At 43.7% G+C, this 17,670-nt stretch overlaps 1 protein-coding gene and 1 pseudogene across 2 annotated transcripts; one reads left to right on the top strand and one right to left on the bottom strand.

The window, feature by feature from the left end:
- The first annotated feature begins 4,255 nt into the window (after window positions 1-4,255).
- LOC149978292 (uncharacterized) lies at window positions 4,256-7,712 on the top strand (annotated as a pseudogene). The gene has a single exon (XR_016486180.1). The product of XR_016486180.1 is annotated as an uncharacterized LOC149978292 (transcript).
- A 5,313-nt stretch (window positions 7,713-13,025) lies between these two features.
- smtnl1 (smoothelin-like 1) lies at window positions 13,026-17,417 on the bottom strand. Its single transcript, XM_090198055.1, has 6 exons — window positions 17,085-17,417; window positions 15,386-15,946; window positions 14,298-14,548; window positions 14,069-14,183; window positions 13,829-13,980; window positions 13,026-13,702 (listed from the first exon to the last, which is right to left on the bottom strand). The coding sequence occupies exons 1-6, from the start codon at window positions 17,211-17,213 to the stop codon at window positions 13,339-13,341; spliced, it is 1,572 nt and encodes a 523-aa protein (XP_090054181.1). The 5' UTR covers window positions 17,214-17,417; the 3' UTR covers window positions 13,026-13,338.
- Between the last annotated feature and the right edge of the window lie 253 nt (window positions 17,418-17,670).

Genomic DNA, 17,670 nt, shown 5'->3' with positions numbered 1-17,670 from the left:
TGGCTAGTGATACATGTATTACATAAGGATACCGTCGATGATATAGAGTACAGTATATACGTATGCATATGAGATGAATAATGTAGGGTAAGTAACATTTATATAAGGTAGCATTGTTTAAAGTGGCTAGTGATATATATTTACATCATTTCCCATCAATTCCCATTATTAAAGTGGCTGGAGTTGAGTCAGTGTCAGTGTGTTGGCAGCAGCCACTCAGTGTTAGTGGTGGCTGTTTAACAGTCTGATGGCCTTGAGATAGAAGCTGTTTTTCAGTCTCTCGGTCCCAGCTTTGATGCACCTGTACTGACCTCGCCTTCTGGATGATAGCGGGGTGAACAGGCAGTGGCTCGGGTGGTTGATGTCCTTGATGATCTTTATGGCCTTCCTGTGACATCGGGTGGTGTAGGTGTCCTGGAGGGCAGGTAGTTTGCCCCCGGTGATGCGTTGTGCAGACCTCACTACCCTCTGGAGAGCCTTACGGTTGAGGGCGGTGCAGTTGCCATACCAGGCGGTGATACAGCCCGCCAGGATGCTCTCGATTGTGCATCTGTAGAAGTTTGTGAGTGCTTTTGGTGACAAGCCAAATTTCTTCAGCCTCCTGAGGTTGAAGAGGCGCTGCTGCACCTTCTTCACGAATGTTGGAATTATTTCATTGTTTTGCTTACTTTGTGTATTATAATTAGCTCATGTTCTTTTCTTTACGAGGAGGAGAGACTATATAATGTTGTTTGGTCTGTAACCATGTTTGCCAGTGACAATCTCTTCCCATTCATATATATTTTTGTTAAACAACAAGTTAAGTAATAGACCCTGTTATTATAGTTGATATTTCAAGGGTTGTAATGTTAGCGCAATGTGTGTCGGTATATTGTCTATAAAAGTGGATCCTCGTGATTGTATTTTCCTTACTTTTTAGATCACATAGGCCTAATAAAATAATAAAATGTTGTGTAGTGGTTTTGCTGGCATGCACCTAAAAAACTTGGTTGAGTTGCCCCATCAAGATATACATACTAAAATCGCCACTGACAAGGACAGACGACTCTTCCTGCCATTAACCACACGATTCATCAAGCGTACATTGACCACTCCAGGAATTTTATTTAACATTTCAATGTCAACTTCTTCCAAAACTCAAGAAATTACTAATTTAATAGGTGCCCTGTGCCGTAGCTCAAAGCACAACAGGCCATCAGACTGTTAAACAGTCACCACTAACATTGAGTGGCTGCTGCCAACACACTGACTCAACTCTAGCCACTTTAATAATGAGAATTGATGTAAATAATATCACTAGCCACTTTAAACAATGCTACTTAATATAATGTTTACATACCCTACATTATTCATCTCATATGCATACGTATATACTGTACTCTATATCATCGACTGCATCCTTATGTAATACATGTATCACTAGCCACTTTAAACTATGCCACTTTGTTTACATACTCATCTCATATGTCTATACCTTACTCGATACCATCTACTGCATCTTGCCTATGCCGCTCTGTACCATCACTCATTCATATATCTTTATATACATATTCTTTATCCCTTTACACTTGTGTGTATAAGGTAGTCGTTTTGGAATTGTTAGTTAGATTACTCGTTGGTTATTACTGCATTGTCGGAACTAGAAGCACAAGCATTTCGCTACACTCGCATTAACATCTGCTAACCATGTGTATGTGACAAATACATTTGATTTGATTATTTTGATTTGATTTGAACACACAATAATCTCCAAATTGAGAGAGATCCATGTAATTCCAGTTGATACTTCTCGTGATCTTCACAGATTTTACTTTTACTTTGCTTTCTCCACCACTTTGGATATTTTCATTGGATTCACCATGTCGTGTGTACATAATCCCAGAAAACACACTCCTACCAGATACGATGGGGAATCATCAACACTTTGTTTTCTTTTTAATATGAATTTAGCTTATTTTCCCATTCAACATTTCCAATGCCATCCAATTCAAGCTCCATCTTCCAGCATCTCTTATTAACCAGACCATCATCCTTTTCAGTAGAAAGTGCAAATATGACACAACTTTAAATTCTTAAATGTCAGGTTGTATGATATATTGCCACAAATCTAATGCAGGTTGATGCTATTCCATCTTTATACAAAAGTTTCTGAAAAAACTTATACACTTCTATTTTTGCAATTTGAATTAGATTTATCAAAACTTATATGCCAACAAGGGGAAACTTAGTCAGTTGTCCAACCGAATGCATTCAACCGAAATGTGTCTTCTGCAATTAACCCAACCTCTCTGAATCAGAGAGGTGAGCTGCCTTAATTGACATCCATGTCATCGGCACCTGTGAATTAGTTGTTGTTAGCAGACTTTTTCGCCTTACCGGCTCGGGGATTCAGAACAGCAACCTTTCGGTTACTGGCCCAATGCTCTTTGCCTAGCGACCATAGATTGCTGTTTATGTATCTAGTCATGTATATTTTGATAATCATTATCACTAGTATTGCTAGCATATCTGACATTAGCTAGCTAGTGGCAACTAACGTTAGCCTACCTCAATACAACTCGGATTTGGCTTGGCAGCACAATAACATTAAAAAAAGAAGGCGAATAATTAGTAGGAAAACCGTTTGTCATGATTATGATTTTGCCAGATTGACTTCAGATGCAGTATAACTTTAGCCAGCTAACTAAGATTGAGGGGACCACCATATTTTAGCAAGCTAACATTAGCATTGCTAGCTATTTTTGATTAACTTTGTTAGTGTGATGGAACATTTTATGTTGGTGCTTTTCTATTTATACATTTCTGTGTTCTATGTTTGTGCTTTTCAGGTGACAGATTTTTTTTCTTCAGGTGACTGATTGAAAGAACCCTCACTATCAGTATCTGCAATTTGGCAGTACGCCTAGACCCTTATTTTGAGAACAAAATATCTCAGTTTCAAGGTCTCAGCTTAGAGAGAAGAAGCCTCGTGAGGTATTGGTCTGTCACATGCATGACCCAGTATTGGTCGGTCACATGAATGAAGCAAACGTTAATGATTAATTCATTTTGATTAAGCTAAATCATGCAAATATGACTTTTGTGCAGTATATAAGAGAACTAATGGGACTGCCCCGTGAGAGACTTCAGACCGGTAGTTTATGCATCTAAGTTTGACTGTGACCTCTCCAGCTTGCTGACAATAAAGAGTGATTCATTTAATATTGACTTTGAGTGTCCTGTGTAAGAATTTCCACAACAATTTGTTGTCATGAACTGGATCAGTGATTCCACCTGTGGAGCATCCCAGGGAAGGTCTGCGAGGGAGACATCGGTGCCGCATTCCCTAGTGGGAAAGAATAAAGGAATTTCCCGTCTGACCAAAGACGACGTGGACCCGCCCAGACCAGACTTTTACTGAGAGCTGCCCGGGGGAAGATACCAGATCCGCAAACTTCTGAGGGACATGTCTTCTGAATTCCAGTAAGTCAATTAATGTAATTCAGGTGAGCAACGCATTAAAAGGTACCCACAGTCTTATAGGGAGAAGGATATTCACTAGTTTTATGAGAAGACTAGAGCGAGGAAGTAACTGTAACATGGAAAGCCCCGCTGACAGCTGTCTTTATATAAGGGCACAGGGCGAGACCCAGATGCAGACAAAGGAGGCAGATGGTTCGAGTCTCTGATATTTATTAGTATCCAAGGGGCAGACAAGAGAATGGTCGTGGACAGGCAAGAAGATCATAACAAGGTCAGAGTCCGGGCAGGCAAGGGTCATAACCCGGGAGGACTAGCAAAAGAAAGATAAGAAAAAGCAGGAGCACGGGAAAAACATGCTGGTTGACTTGACAAGATGAACTGGCACAGAGAGACAGAAAACACAGGGATAAATACACCGGGGAAAATAAGCGACACCTGGAGGGGGTGGAGACAATCACAAGGACAGGTGAAACAGATCCGGGCGTGAGACTGTAGGCATTTATAAGAAACGTCTATGTGGTCTGCAGCCCCTACAAATAACACAAGGTATTTTTGAATACATGATAACATGATAACATGTCTCATTGGAGATAACATGATTACACGTCTCATTAGTAACAAGGGTAACATGACCTTAGATTACATGAGGATAGCATGACTCATCAGTAGAGTTTGATGGTATAACGTTGTTATATTGCAGACTTGTTTACGTGCTGCTGTGCGTTTTGTTGCTAACCTTACTTTGCTACCTAACAACTTTACGGTTTTTACTTTTTAATTTTCGTTTATATTTTTAGTTTTTCCCTCACTCAACTTTTTTTTTCTTTTTCATTCAACTTTTTCACTCCGGACGCTTTATCTGGACGTGGTTCGTCAGGACCTCCACCAGCCGAAGCTAAGTAGTAACATTAACATGATGCCTTCTAATTGCAGTCGCTGTACTCATAATATACAGGAGAACGATCGCCTGACAGCAAGGATAGCTGTGCTGCAAGCCCAGCTTCAGATGCAATCGTTAGGCAAGGGTAACTTCAGTGTAGGAAAGGATGAAACAACGTCTGTGACACCAGTAAGTACAGATAGTAGTATAAATCCCCTCACATGGACCCCGCAGCCGGACAACTTTCTCATGGCTTCTGAAGGGAAATGCTGTAGGAATGCTCAACCGGTGTCGCTCATTCAGCCGACAGAAACTTTCAACCGGTTCTCCCCATTAAGCAGCGAGTTGGAGTCAGAGGCCGAGTCTTCTCTGGTCTCTACTCCTCCCGTTACGGGGTCTGAGACGCCGAAGCCTCCCACCATTAGCGCTGACAAATTGAAAACCAGAGTCATTGGCGACTCCATTACCCATAGTATTAGACTTAAAACGAATCATCCAGCGATCATACACTGTTTACTAAGAGGCAGGGCTACCAACGTTAAGGCTAATCTGAAGATGGTGCTGGCTAAAGCTAAAACTGGCAAGTGTAGAGAGTATATGGATAATGTTATCCATGTCGGCACCAACGATGTTAGGATTAAACAGTCAGAGGTCACCAAGAGCAACATAGCTTCGCCGTGTAAATCAGCTATAAGGATGTGTCGCCATCGAGTAATTGTCTCTGGTCCCCTCCCAGTTAGGGGGAGTGATGAGCTCTACAGCAGTCTCACAACTCAATCGCTGGTTGAAAACTGTTTTCTGCCCATCCCAAAAGATAGAATTTGTAGATAATTGTCCCTCTTTCTGGGACTCACCCACAAACAGGACCAAGCCTGGCCTGTTGAGGAGTGACAGATTCCGTCCTAGCTGGAGGGGTGCTCTCATCTTATCTACGAACATAGACAGGGCTCTAACTCCCCTAGCTCCACAATTAAATAGGGTGCAGGCCAGGCAGCATGCTGTTAGCCAGCCTGCCAGCTTAGTGGAGTCTGCTAATAGCACAGTCAGTGTAGTCAGCTCAGCTATCCCCATTGAGACTGTGTCTGTGCCTCGACCTAGGTTGGGCAAAACTAAACATGGCGCCTTAGCAATCTCACTGGAAAAAGACCTCCTCCATTCCTGCAATTATTGAAAGAGATTGTGATACCTCACATCTCAAAATAGGGCTACTTAACATTAGATCCCTCACTTCCAAAGCAGTTATAGTCAATTAACTAATCATAATTAATTAACTAATCACTGATCATAATCTTGATGTGATTGGCCTGACTGAAACATGGTTTAAGCCTGATGAATTTACTGTGTTAAATGAGGACTCTCCTCCTGGTTACACTAGTGACCATATCCCCCGCGCATCCCATAAAGGCGGAGGTGTTGTTAACATTTACGATAGCAAATTTAAATTTACAAAAAAAAAATGACGTTTTCATCTTTTGAGCTTCTAGTCATGAAATCTATGCAGCCTACTCAATCACTTTTTATAGCTACTGTTTATAGGCCTCCTGGGCCACATACAGCGTTCCTCACTGAGTTCCCTGAATTCCTATCGGACCTTGTAGTCATGGCAGATAATATTCACATTTTTGGTGACTTTAATATTCATATGGAAAAGTCCACAGACCCACTCCAAAAGGCTTTCGGAGCCATCATCGACTCAGTGGGTTTTGTCCAACGTGTCTCCGGACCTACTCACTGCCACAGTCATACTCAGGACCTAGTTTTGTCCCATGGAATAAATGTTGTGGATCTTAATGTTTTTCCTCATAATCCTGGACTATCGGACCACCATTTTATTACGTTTGCAATCTCAACAAATAATCTGCTCAGACCCCAACCAAGGATCATCAAAAGTCATGCTATAAATTCTCAGACAACCCAAAGATTCCTTGATGTCCTTCCTGACTCCTTCTGCCTACCCAAGGACGCCAGAGGACAAAAATCAGTTAACCTGTCACGACTCCGACCGAAGGTGGCTCCCCTTCCCGTTCGGGTGGCGCTCGGCGGTCGTCGTCGCCGGCCTACTAGCTGCCACTGATTCTTTCCTCCCCCTCCTTATGTGTTTATTGAGTACACCTGTTTTGAGTTGGGTATAATTAGTGAGGCATTATTAGTCAGCCGGCCCGCCTGGTTCTTTGTGCGGGATTAATTATTGTGACCTTCTGTTTTGTGTAACTTGTGTGCACGTCTGTGGGTTACGTGTTTTCCCATTTTGTGGGTTTTGCTGGACAGTTTAAGTCCCCTAGTTTGGGGCGTTTGTTTTGTTACACGCCCTGTGTTTTCGTGGGGTTGGCTTATGTTCGCCGTTTTGTGCATTAAAGTAGCACTACCCTGAACTCTCTGCTTCCTGCGCCTGACTTCTCACCCACTACACTCAGAACGGTACATAACCACCTTACTGAGGAACTCAATTTAACCTTGCGCAATACCCTAGATGCAGTCGCACCCCTAACAACTAAAAACATTTGTCATAAGAAACTAGCTCCCTGGTCTAAAGAAAATACCCGAGCTCTGAAGCCAGCTTCCAAAAAATTGGAACGGAAATGGCGCCACACCAAACTGGAAGTCTTCCAACTAGCTTGGAAAGACTGTACCGTGCAGTATCGAAGAGCCTTCACTGCTGCTCGATCATCCTATTTTTCCAACTTAATTGAGGAAAATAAGAACAATCCAAAGTTTATTTTTGATATTGTCGCAAAGCTAACTAAAAAGCAGCATTCCCCAAGAGAGGATGGCTTTCACTTCAGCAGTGATAAATTCATGAACTTCTTTGAGGAAAAGATCATGATCATTAGAAAGCAAATTACAGACTCCTCTTTAAATCTGCATATTCCTCCAAAGCTCAGTTGTTCTGAATCAGCCTCCAGTATTTATGCTGCAGTAGTTTATGTGTCGGGGGGCTACGGTCAGTCTGTTATATCTGGAGTATTTCTCCTGTCTTATCCGGTGTCCTGTGTGAATTTAAGTATGCTCTCTCTAATTCTGAGCCCTAGGACCATGCCTCATGACTACCTGGCGTGATGACTCCTTGCTGTCCCCAGTCCATCTGCCTGCGGTATGGAACCCTGACATGTTCACCGGACGTGCTACCTGTCCCAGACCTGCTGTTTTCAACTCTCTAGAGACAGCAGGAGCGGTAGAGATACTCTCAATTATCGGCTATGAAAAGCCAACTGACATTTACTCCTGAGGTGCTGACCTGTTGCACCCTTGACAACTACTGTGATTATTATTATTTGACCATGCTGGTCATTTATGAACATTTGAACATCTTGGCCATGTTCTGTTATAATCTCCACCCGGCACAGCCACCGTACTTCTACACCTGCATTGCTTGCTGTTTGGGGTTTTAGGCTGGGTTTCTGTACATCACTTTGAGATATCAGCTGATGTAAGAAGGGCTATATAAATACATTTGATATGTGGAGATATGAAAGGAGAAATTACTATTCCTGAATATTATTTTCAATAGAACACCAGAGTGAATCTTCAAACCCCTGTATGAATAGAACACTGATGTAGAGGAGGAATTTGTGATGTAACACAAATGTATAATGGGCTACTAGAGATAAAGTAACATAATATTGAGTATAATGTGTTACTAGAGATCTGAGGAAGTAACCATATCTATTTTTGACCAACTTTGCTAGTAACAGTATGGTGGTACATGCTAACTCATGTCTGACTAAAACAGTGTACTAACTAGCAGCAACAAACTCAAACCAACCCAGGGCCATATCAAAACACGTCACAGTTAGTTGCATAGTGTAATCCTGAATCTAATCAAATCTGGAGGCAGTCAGTCTGTAAAGCATAGAATTAGTTTACAAACGAGATTATGTTATTTCTCGAGCTACAGTATGTTTATAATTGAGGGATGATGACAATCATTGACCCTGTTTTTCTGTTAAACAAACTGCACAGTCAGGTGCCAGACTGATGCTCTGGTGTTGAACGGATGCCGGGACCTACCAGAAGGAGCAAAGGTGGGTATCATAACATGTCCAGCAATGTGATTGCAATGGTTTAGCAACCTCCAAAAATAATTTCATTCACTGTTCAATATTTTCACAGCTTGTCAGACAAGACCTCAGAATAAAAGTGTGCCATGCAACACAAGTACCCTTGTGACATCTCTATTGTTGCCAGAGTCAAGATCAATTCTTATAAAAAGAACATGAGGTCTCTGATAGTGACTCTAGTTAAGGCCCTGATGACACAGATGGCTTCATCAACAACAACAGGCACATTGTGTTCTGTGAAATGTGAAAAGTTTTATAAAAATATACCCGGCTTGATAAAATAGTAGGCTAATTCCTCAGCCAACCAGATACAGCTAGTAGATGTATTTTGGTTGTGAAGTGCGTTAGCAAAAAGCTTGGTCCTTTCTTTAGAAGAAAATGCAATTTACCACTTGGCTGTCTATTATATCACCCCGTCACAGGCCCTCCCAGTCAACACCACTTCATAAGATTGCCTGCTGCAGTTGTTCAAGAGATGTCCCGTTTGCAGCCGAACATGCAGCATAGAGAAGACCAGGAAGGGGGCCGTCATCAGCTTCGTGCAGACATGCCCTCACTGTGAGCATTCCTATGAATGGATTAGTCAGCCACATATTGGCGAGTATGCGGCCAGCAACCTTCACCTGTCAGTGGCAACAGCTTTCACAGGCTCATCATTGGTACAAAAACAGAAGGTAACCCACTTCATTACTTTGATACATTTGAGAACCCAATTGTGAAACATAATGTATGTAAACTGACATTATTTGCTGCTTATTTTCTGCTTCTTAGATGCATTTAATAATGTCCATGGGCTCTGGCAAAGACCTCACCTCTTGTCTGCTCACCGACAGTCGTGGATGGTAGCGTAGGGAATATCTGACACACAAACATATACTACAGTGCCTTTGGAACGTATTCAGACCACTTGACTTTTTCCACAATTTGTTACGTTCTAGCCTTATTCTAAAATGGGTTAAATAAAAAATAATCCTCAGCAAATCTACACACATTACCCCATAATGACAAAGCGAAAACAGGTTTTTAGAAATGTTTGCAAACGTATTTAAAATAATGTAAAATACCTTATTTACATAAGTATCCATTTAATGTTGGCTTCACTTGGCTTATTATTATCACATTATTCTCACATATTTTAGAATGTAATAATAATTTTTATATCATGGCCTAAAAAAATGCATTATTCTTAAAATGATAATGGCCCACTTTTTCTTTTACACTTTTTGGGTGGAGAGTGGTTCTATAGTAGGTCCTTATATGTACAATTATAGAAATTATACAATGGTATTATATTGTGTTCCTTCAAAATGACAATGAAGTGCTTGAAATAGTCCCTGAAAGTCTTTGAATTAGACTTGCCAATGTCTTTATGAACCCTGCTTAAAGGATGTATATTCCTAAGCCTATGTTGTTGTATAGGCGGAGTTATGGGCCAATTTGCATATATTCCCTTTCATTCCTCTAGTCTAGTACACATGTGGAACTGCATAAAAATATGTTTTATTTTGCTTTCAAAGCATTTTGGAATTTTGACCCCAATGTCAAGCATTGGCTCAATTATTTATAGAAAGACCCTTATAGACGTTCAGTGTCTACTATGATGGTAAAGGTTTATCTTGATTTTGTGTAACAGTATGAGAAATTCTGATGTGCTGAACGTTTTTACATATTTTTTTTACATTTTCTGTGCCAAAATATGATTTCAAAAACAATAGGACTCTCTGTATGATGTGGGTCTTCAGTCTTATAGACAGTGGCTTCACTCCTGCTCAAGTCTCATTTTCAGTATTTGCGCCCCTTGCCCTTAGGCCTGGACTGTGATCCGGCTCTTCCGAGTGAGTGTATGGCGTGTTGTTCTGGTTAGGTATCTGCTCTGCTACTTACAGATCCATCCGGTTGCAGCGATAGAGAGAGCCACCGACATCCACCAGGTAAGAACATGGTGTGACTTTCTGTAGATTTCACCAAAATCCAGTGTGGTCGCCCGGCAGTGGGTTTCGTCCTTATTGTCTCACCCACCTCCAGCTCTGTTAGGTCTCAAGCAGTCCGGTCGAAGACGTCTCGACCGGACTGCTCCTAGACAGAAGGCGTTGCACTGCTGTCCATGTTTTCCTCCACTGTAAGATGGCTTTCCAGGGGCCGTGTCCGTTAAGCAAGGCCTTGCGTAACAGTTTTTTTTACAACCTTGACAGCTGACTCTGCCTTGCCATTTGCCAATGGGAGCTTTGGAAAGGAGGTCATGTGGTCAAACTCCCATTCTGAGGCGAAACGCTTGAACTGTGCAATGAGTTGTGTGCCATTGTCCGTGATGTCCTAGCCAGGCTGACCTTGCCTTGCGAACTGTGCCTTGCAGCGCTTTATGACTGTCTCTGCAGACAAGTCAGGGAGCAGTTCAATCTCCCAAAAGTCAGAGTAGTGATCAACGATGAGAAGATAGTCCTTTTGTCTGTGACTGAATAACCATGCTGACGATCTGCTAGGGCCTTGTGGGTAATTCTTGCAACATCATGGTTTCATTTTGCTGTTCATGCGCATGCTCGTCGCATGTGGTACAGCTGCTGACGAAGTCTTTCATTTCTGCCTGCATGTTTGGCCAGTATAATGTTTTGCGTGCTTGGCGGGAGCATACTTCACCTCCAATATGACTGGGGTGCCAGGAGCTTCACATCGTGGTCGTGTTCTGGTTCTTAGTCAGTGTCACCGCAGCCTACAATCAGGATATCATCAACGATGGGTTCAATCCCCTTGATCCCCTCGTGCTGCTTCCGTTGGTCAACCCCGGGCACCACGGAGACACCAAACGGGAGCTTGAGCCAACGTTTTCCCACCCTAGCATATTAGATGACTGTCATTCATATTCCATTCACCCATCTCAATGTAACATCGATAGGTTTAGGCAATTACATGATAATCGAAGTTACTCTATATGCATCATGAGGTTGCTACAACCTAGCCTACAAAGCCTACAGGTCGAGAGACAAATTGGAGCCTTGCAGAGTCTTGCCTGCACCTAGCTTATCTGGGGTGTAATCATTTGTCCACACAGTTTCAAAAAGGAATGAGAGTTTCTATTGGACAAATTGAGGTAGGTCCATCCACATGTCATTACATTTGCTTCTGTTTAAGAAATGTTTGCAGCAGAATCGATTCCTTCTCGCATCCTTCTCGCATTTACGTGCTCTCCCCCTCTCACCTTTTCACTTTGCTTGTGGACTTCAGTGCACAACACAACAACTGTCTGTGACCCTTTCTAAAAAAAATATCCAAGCCATACCATAACTGCTAACCTCTACACAGTCTACATCGTTGTCATCATATTAGGGAAGGATCGAACTGTACAGGATTGCTACCTGGAGGAAAATGGGGGAAGGTCATGCTTGTTCAATTTCAGTCAAGGAGAGTTAAAAAAAAAAATGTTATCTAGTCCAGCGGAGTAGATTCAGATTCAGATCAACTTTATTATCCCACCAGGGGGAAATGAATTTGGTCATGTGCTTAAAAATACGGTACATAAAACATAAAGACACAGAAACTACACAATAAAATTCACATAATTTATAATTGATTGAATTTCTATATTTCTTAGTGTTTTATGTAAGTTACTTATTAGGCTATATATCGATGTGTGCCCGATGCCGCCCCTCATCTCTGATTCTCTGCTGGGCGCGCAATATCAAGTGTGCCTATTGGCTATTTAGTGTGATCTCAATGAAAAGATCCATAGCTTGCAAAGAGTTGCAAAGAAAAAGCCATATCTCAAACTAGCCAATTCAAAGAAAAGATTAAGATGGGCAAAAGAACATAGACACTGGACAGAGGAACTCTGCCTAGAAGGCCAGCATCCCAGAGTTGCCTCTTCACTGTTGACATTGACACTGGTGTTTTGGGGGTACTATTTAATGAAGCTGCCAGTTGAGGACTTGTGAGGCATCTGTTTCTCAAACTACACACTCTAATCTACTTGTCCTCTTGCTCAGTTGTGCACCAGGGCTTCCCACTCCTCTTTCTATTCTGGTTAGAGCCAGTTTGCGTTGTTCTGTGAAGGGAGTAGTACACAGCATTGTAACAGATCTTCAGTTTCTTGGCAATTTCTCGCATGGAATGGTCTTCATTTCTCCGAACAAGAATAGACTGACAAGTTTCAGAAGAAAGGTCTTTGTTACTGGCCATTTTGAGCCTGTAATCGAACCCACAAATGCTAATGCTCCAGATACTCAACTAGTCTAAAGAAGGCCAGTTTAATTGCTTATTTAATAAAAACAACAGTTTTCAGCTGTGCTAACATAATTGCAAAAGGGTTTTCTAATGATCAATTAGCTTTTTAAAATTATAAACTTGGATTAGCTAAAACAACGTGCCATTGGAACACAGGAGGGATGGTTGCTGATAATGGGCCTCTGTACGCCTATGTAGATATTCCATAAAAATCTGCCGTTTCCAGCTACAATAGTCATTTACAACGTTAACAATGTCCACACTGTATTTCTGATCAATTTGATGTTATTTTAACGGACAGAAAATGTGCTTTCCTTTCAAAAACAAGGACATTTCTAAGTGACCCCAAACTTTTGAACGGTAGTATACATGGGTGGTCTCTCTGAAGAATAAATCAAAAGAATACATTATAATACACACTGACGTTTAATGTTCCTCTGCGCAAAGTTCCAAAACACAGCATGTTAAATCATGTTTAAAATATCACAACAGGTTACAATTGACACACATTGTTGGAATCTGAGCATAATTCCAAACCTTCACAAAGCCAGCTTTTGAATACACAGTGGTAATGTGTCACTCTTTAAGAAATGATGCTCATATACGCTACACACACAATCGCGTTGAACACTGTAAGACTCTACTTCATGATGTAGCTTAAGTCTTTCTTAATCTCTCTGAATCTCTCTCCTTTGGTCTTTTCAATGTACCTTTAGCGTTAGCTTAAGCCTGCCCTTCAACTAACACTACAACTTCTCTTTCCTCTCTCTCTTTCTCTCCCTCCACCGCTGAGCTCTCCTCGCTTTCTTTCTCTTTCCCATCTTTTCCTTTGTTCTCCCCTCCCACACTCTCCTCCTCTTTCTTCTCTGTAGTGGTTTCTACCTCTCCGTCGGTCATCTTTTCACTCTTCTTTTCCTCTGCTGTGTCCTTCTTCTCCATTTCTTCCTTGTCCTTCTTCTCCTTCTCTATTTTGGAGAGGTGGTGACAAAGAGCCTGGACATAGGTGAACACACACATAGGATCTGGTCTGTTCCCCATCAGGAGCATATCACCAACCTCCAACAGGGGGTAGCAGTCAGCCATGGTCCTGAGAGAGAGAGAGAGAGAGAGAGAGAGAGAGAGAGAAAGAGAGAGAGAGAGAGACAGAGAGAGAGAGGATGATTACTTTACAACACACACACTCAGACACAAACACACACATACAGCTTCGTACTCTGCTGTGTTGAAGGCCAGGGTGAAGTTCTTCTCTTTCTCAGATGCCTTCAGGGCTGAGAAGTCAAAAGCATCTGGGAAGAAGCGATGGATGAGTGCACAGAACGCCAGCCCATCACACCATGAAGATGAGAAGTTCTCTATGGAAACGCCCTGGGAAAGAGAGGGTGGCAAGCAGGGTTATGGTTCCCCAGATGTCACTTCTTATGTCTCTTGTGCATGACCATGACCATCCCCTCACCTCATAGTTGCGTGTTTTGTTGGCACACCATGAAAGCACTTTCTGTTTGATTGATGCCCCACTTGCCACAGCCATAGATGATCTCTGAAGTTTGAAGTTGCGGACAACCGGTGTCCTTAAAATAAGTCAAAAGACAAATACAACTCTCCCCATTAGAATGTTGTTATATTAATACAGATTATATATTTAATTATACACATTGGAACACATTATACATGTCATAACTTACTCAGGTGCATTTTGCTGGAACTTTGCTATGATGTCATTTTTTCTGGACATCCGGGCAGAGCGGGCAGAGTTCCGGGGTCGGATCACAGAGGGGGCTGCAGAGGATGGGGTAGAGGCGGTGGGATTCAAGACACTCTTTCTTTTGGTCTTCCCTTGCTTCTCCACCTCCTTGCTTTTCTCTTTAACCTTTCCTCCTCCCGCCCCTTCCTTTTCTTTTACTGGTTTGCTCTTGTTCTCTGGTGCCTCCCCTCCCTCTCCCTTCCCTTCCTCTCCCTTCACTGCCTCTCCATCTCCTTTCCCTGCCACTCCCTTCCCTGCCTCTCCCTTCCCTGCCACTCCCTTCCCTGCCTCTCCCTTCCCTGCCTCTCCCTTCCCTGCTTCTCCCTTCCCTGCCTCTCCCTTCCCTGCCACTCCCTTCCCTGCCTCTCCCTTCCCTGCCACTCCCTTCCCTGCCTCTTCCTTCCCTGCCTCTCCCTTCACTGCCTCTCCATCTCCTTTCCCTGCCACTCCCTTCCCTGCCTCTCCCTTCCCTGCCACTCCCTTCCCTGCCTCTCCCTTCCCTGCCTCTCCCTTCCCTGCTTCTCCCTTCCCTGCCTCTCCCTTCCCTGCCACTCCCTTCCCTGCCTCTCCCTTCCCTGCCACTCCCTTCCCTGCCACTCCCTTCCCTGCCTCTCCCTTCCCTGCCTCTCCCTTCCCTGCTTCTCCCTTCCCTGCCTCTCCCTTCCCTGCCACTCCCTTCCCTGCCTCTCCCTTCCCTGCCTCTCCCTTCCCTGCTTCTCCCTTCCCTGCCTCTCCCTTCCCTGCCACTCCCTTCCCTGCCACTCCTTTCCCTGCCACTCCCTTCCCTGCCTCTCCCTTCCCTGCCTCTCCCTTCCCTGCCACTCCCTTCCCTGCCTCTCCCTTCCCTGCCTCTCCCTTCCCTGCCACTCCCTTCCCTGCCTCTTCCTTCCCTGCCTCTCCCTTCCCTGCTTCTCCCTTCCCTGCCTCTCCCTTCCCTGCTTCTCCCTTCCCTGCCTCTCCCTTCCCTGCCACTCCCTTCCCTGCCACTCCCTTCCCTGCCTCTCCCTTCCCTGCCTCTCCCTTCCCTGCCTCTCCCTTCCCTGCCTCTCCCTTCCCTGCCTCTCCCTTCCCTGCCACTCCCTTCCCTGCCTCTCCCTTCCCTGCCTCTCCCTTCCCTGCCTTTATTTTTCTGTCTTTCCTCTTCTCTTCATCTCCTTTTCTCTTTTCTATTTTCCCCCCCTTCCCCTCTTTCTTGGCATTATTTTCTCCCCCCTTCTCTTTGTCCTCTTTCAGCTCCTCTTTCTTTTTCTCAATCTCTCCATTCTTGACCACCTCTTGCCCCTTTCCATTCTTGTGCTCCTCCATCTCACTTTCCCCCTCTCCTTTCACCAATTTGGGGTCTTCTGTTTCTCCGGTGTCTGCACCATGACACGGCCCTTCCTCACCCTTACAAGCCTCTTCACCATTAACCTCATTGGCGTCGGTTACAGTCTGAGACTCCTCTATGTTTTCAATGCTAGCCCCTGTTGCCTGTTCTGGAGTTTTCACCCTATTAGCCCCTGACTTGACCCTATGACCTTCCACTGTGTCCTCCGCCAGGTGCTCTCTCTTCGGGGGGTCACACTCCTGGACTGGAGCTTCTCTCTCTGTCTGAGAGACAAACCAGATAAGATTACAATGGGCAATTCTGAGCACTTGAGGTAGTTTTGGTTAGGGTTATAGGACAGAATTGTTGTCAGAGACCTGATTTTATATCAGTTGTTGAGGGGAGAGACTATGTAAAGTGACATTATACATAGTTAAGTACTAAACTAGGAAATGAGTCTGTTTCACTCTAGGGAATCCCCATAGTTACTTTGGTGCTCATGTAGCCGATGCGAAATGGCTAGCTAGTTAGCGGTGGTGCGCGCTAGTGGCGTTTCAGTCGGTGACGTCACTCGCTCTGAGACCTTGAAGTGGTGGTTCCCCTTGCTCTGCAAGGGCCGCGGCTTTTGGAGCGATGGGTAACGATGCTTCGAGGGTGACTGTTGCCTGTGTGCAGAGCGTCCCTGGTTCGCGCCCAGGTCGGGGCGAGGGGACGGACGTAAAGTCTATACTGGTACACTCAGAACACATGTACAGAGTTGTACAGAGTTGTTTATGGCTGTAATATTACACAGGTCTATCATAATGTTCCATGACTTTAATAAGTCACAACTGAAACATATTACATGTTTATGTTGTTTTTATGTAATGCAAATATTCAACCTACTTTTAAGATATATAACGTTGCAGATAATACAGTATGTTGGATTTATGTTAGGTCAGTGCACTTGAGGGACTGTCCCAGGTGTCACTCCTGGTCATGTTTCAGGGTAGTGACTCATCAGTGAAAATAGGATGGACACGTGTGTGAGTGTGTGTGTGTGTGTGTGTGTGTGTGTGTGTGAGAGTGTGTGTGTGTGAGAGTGTGTGTGTGTGAGAGAGAGTGTGTGTGTGTGTGTTGAGAGAGAGAAAGGCAGCAACATTCCTGTGCCAGAATTTGGCACAGGAACAGGTGTTGCCCAGCCATGACCACCACCAACCCCTCCCACTATCTTCGCTCCAAATACTACATTGGACCACATCGCAAATACAACTCTGCCACCTCATGGTAAAGCTATATGGCTGATGTTGTATGTGTTTTTTTTTCTTGAAAAAAGTGTGTATTTGTTTGTCTTTAGGTGGTTGAGGTTTGTCTCTGTATGCATATTGTCTTGGGGTTGTCTGTATCTGTTTTTGGGTGTGTTTCCTTCATCAACACACACACCTGATTGTTGTTGTTGTCCTCTATCTGGTTGGCTGTTGCATCGTTCCCAGAATCCTCCTGGTGGAGTGATACATCGTCCATGGTTTGATGGACTTCCTTTGTCTGTTTGTCCAACTTCTTCTGAAACATCAAGTCAAATCAGACTCTTCCTTTCCTTTATTGAATTGCTCCTGATCATTCAATATCTATGTTCATTCAACGTCCATTCCATCAATCAGTGTAGCCTCAAAGCTCAAAGTTCTAGGCAGAAATCTCTCTTGCTCTCTCTCTCCCTCTCTTTTGCTCTCTTTCTCTCTCTCTCTCTTTTACCGCTCTGTCTCTGTCTGTCTATATCTCTCTGTCAGTGCTCTCATGTGTGTGGTTAGTGAGTGCCCCCTGCCCCCCTCCTTCCTTCGCTAGGATTCCAAGTCACTTTATCTGACCTGCAGAACAACACAGGTTCCAGAAATAGAGCTAGTGACATCGGCACAGTCCAACAGCCAGGACAGCTGCATCTGCTCTGGAAACCATGGGTACACAGACACATACACACACAAACATGCATAAGTACACACATGTATACGTGTGTGCAAATACACACATACAC

Source organism: Oncorhynchus mykiss, chromosome 14 (genome assembly GCF_057628025.1).
Source record: "Oncorhynchus mykiss isolate SJ-2025 chromosome 14, ASM5762802v1, whole genome shotgun sequence".
Taxonomy (NCBI): Eukaryota; Metazoa; Chordata; class Actinopteri; order Salmoniformes; family Salmonidae; genus Oncorhynchus; species Oncorhynchus mykiss.
The sequence above is the reverse complement of the archived record's forward strand: the minus strand, read 5'-3'. Positions and strand labels throughout refer to the sequence as shown.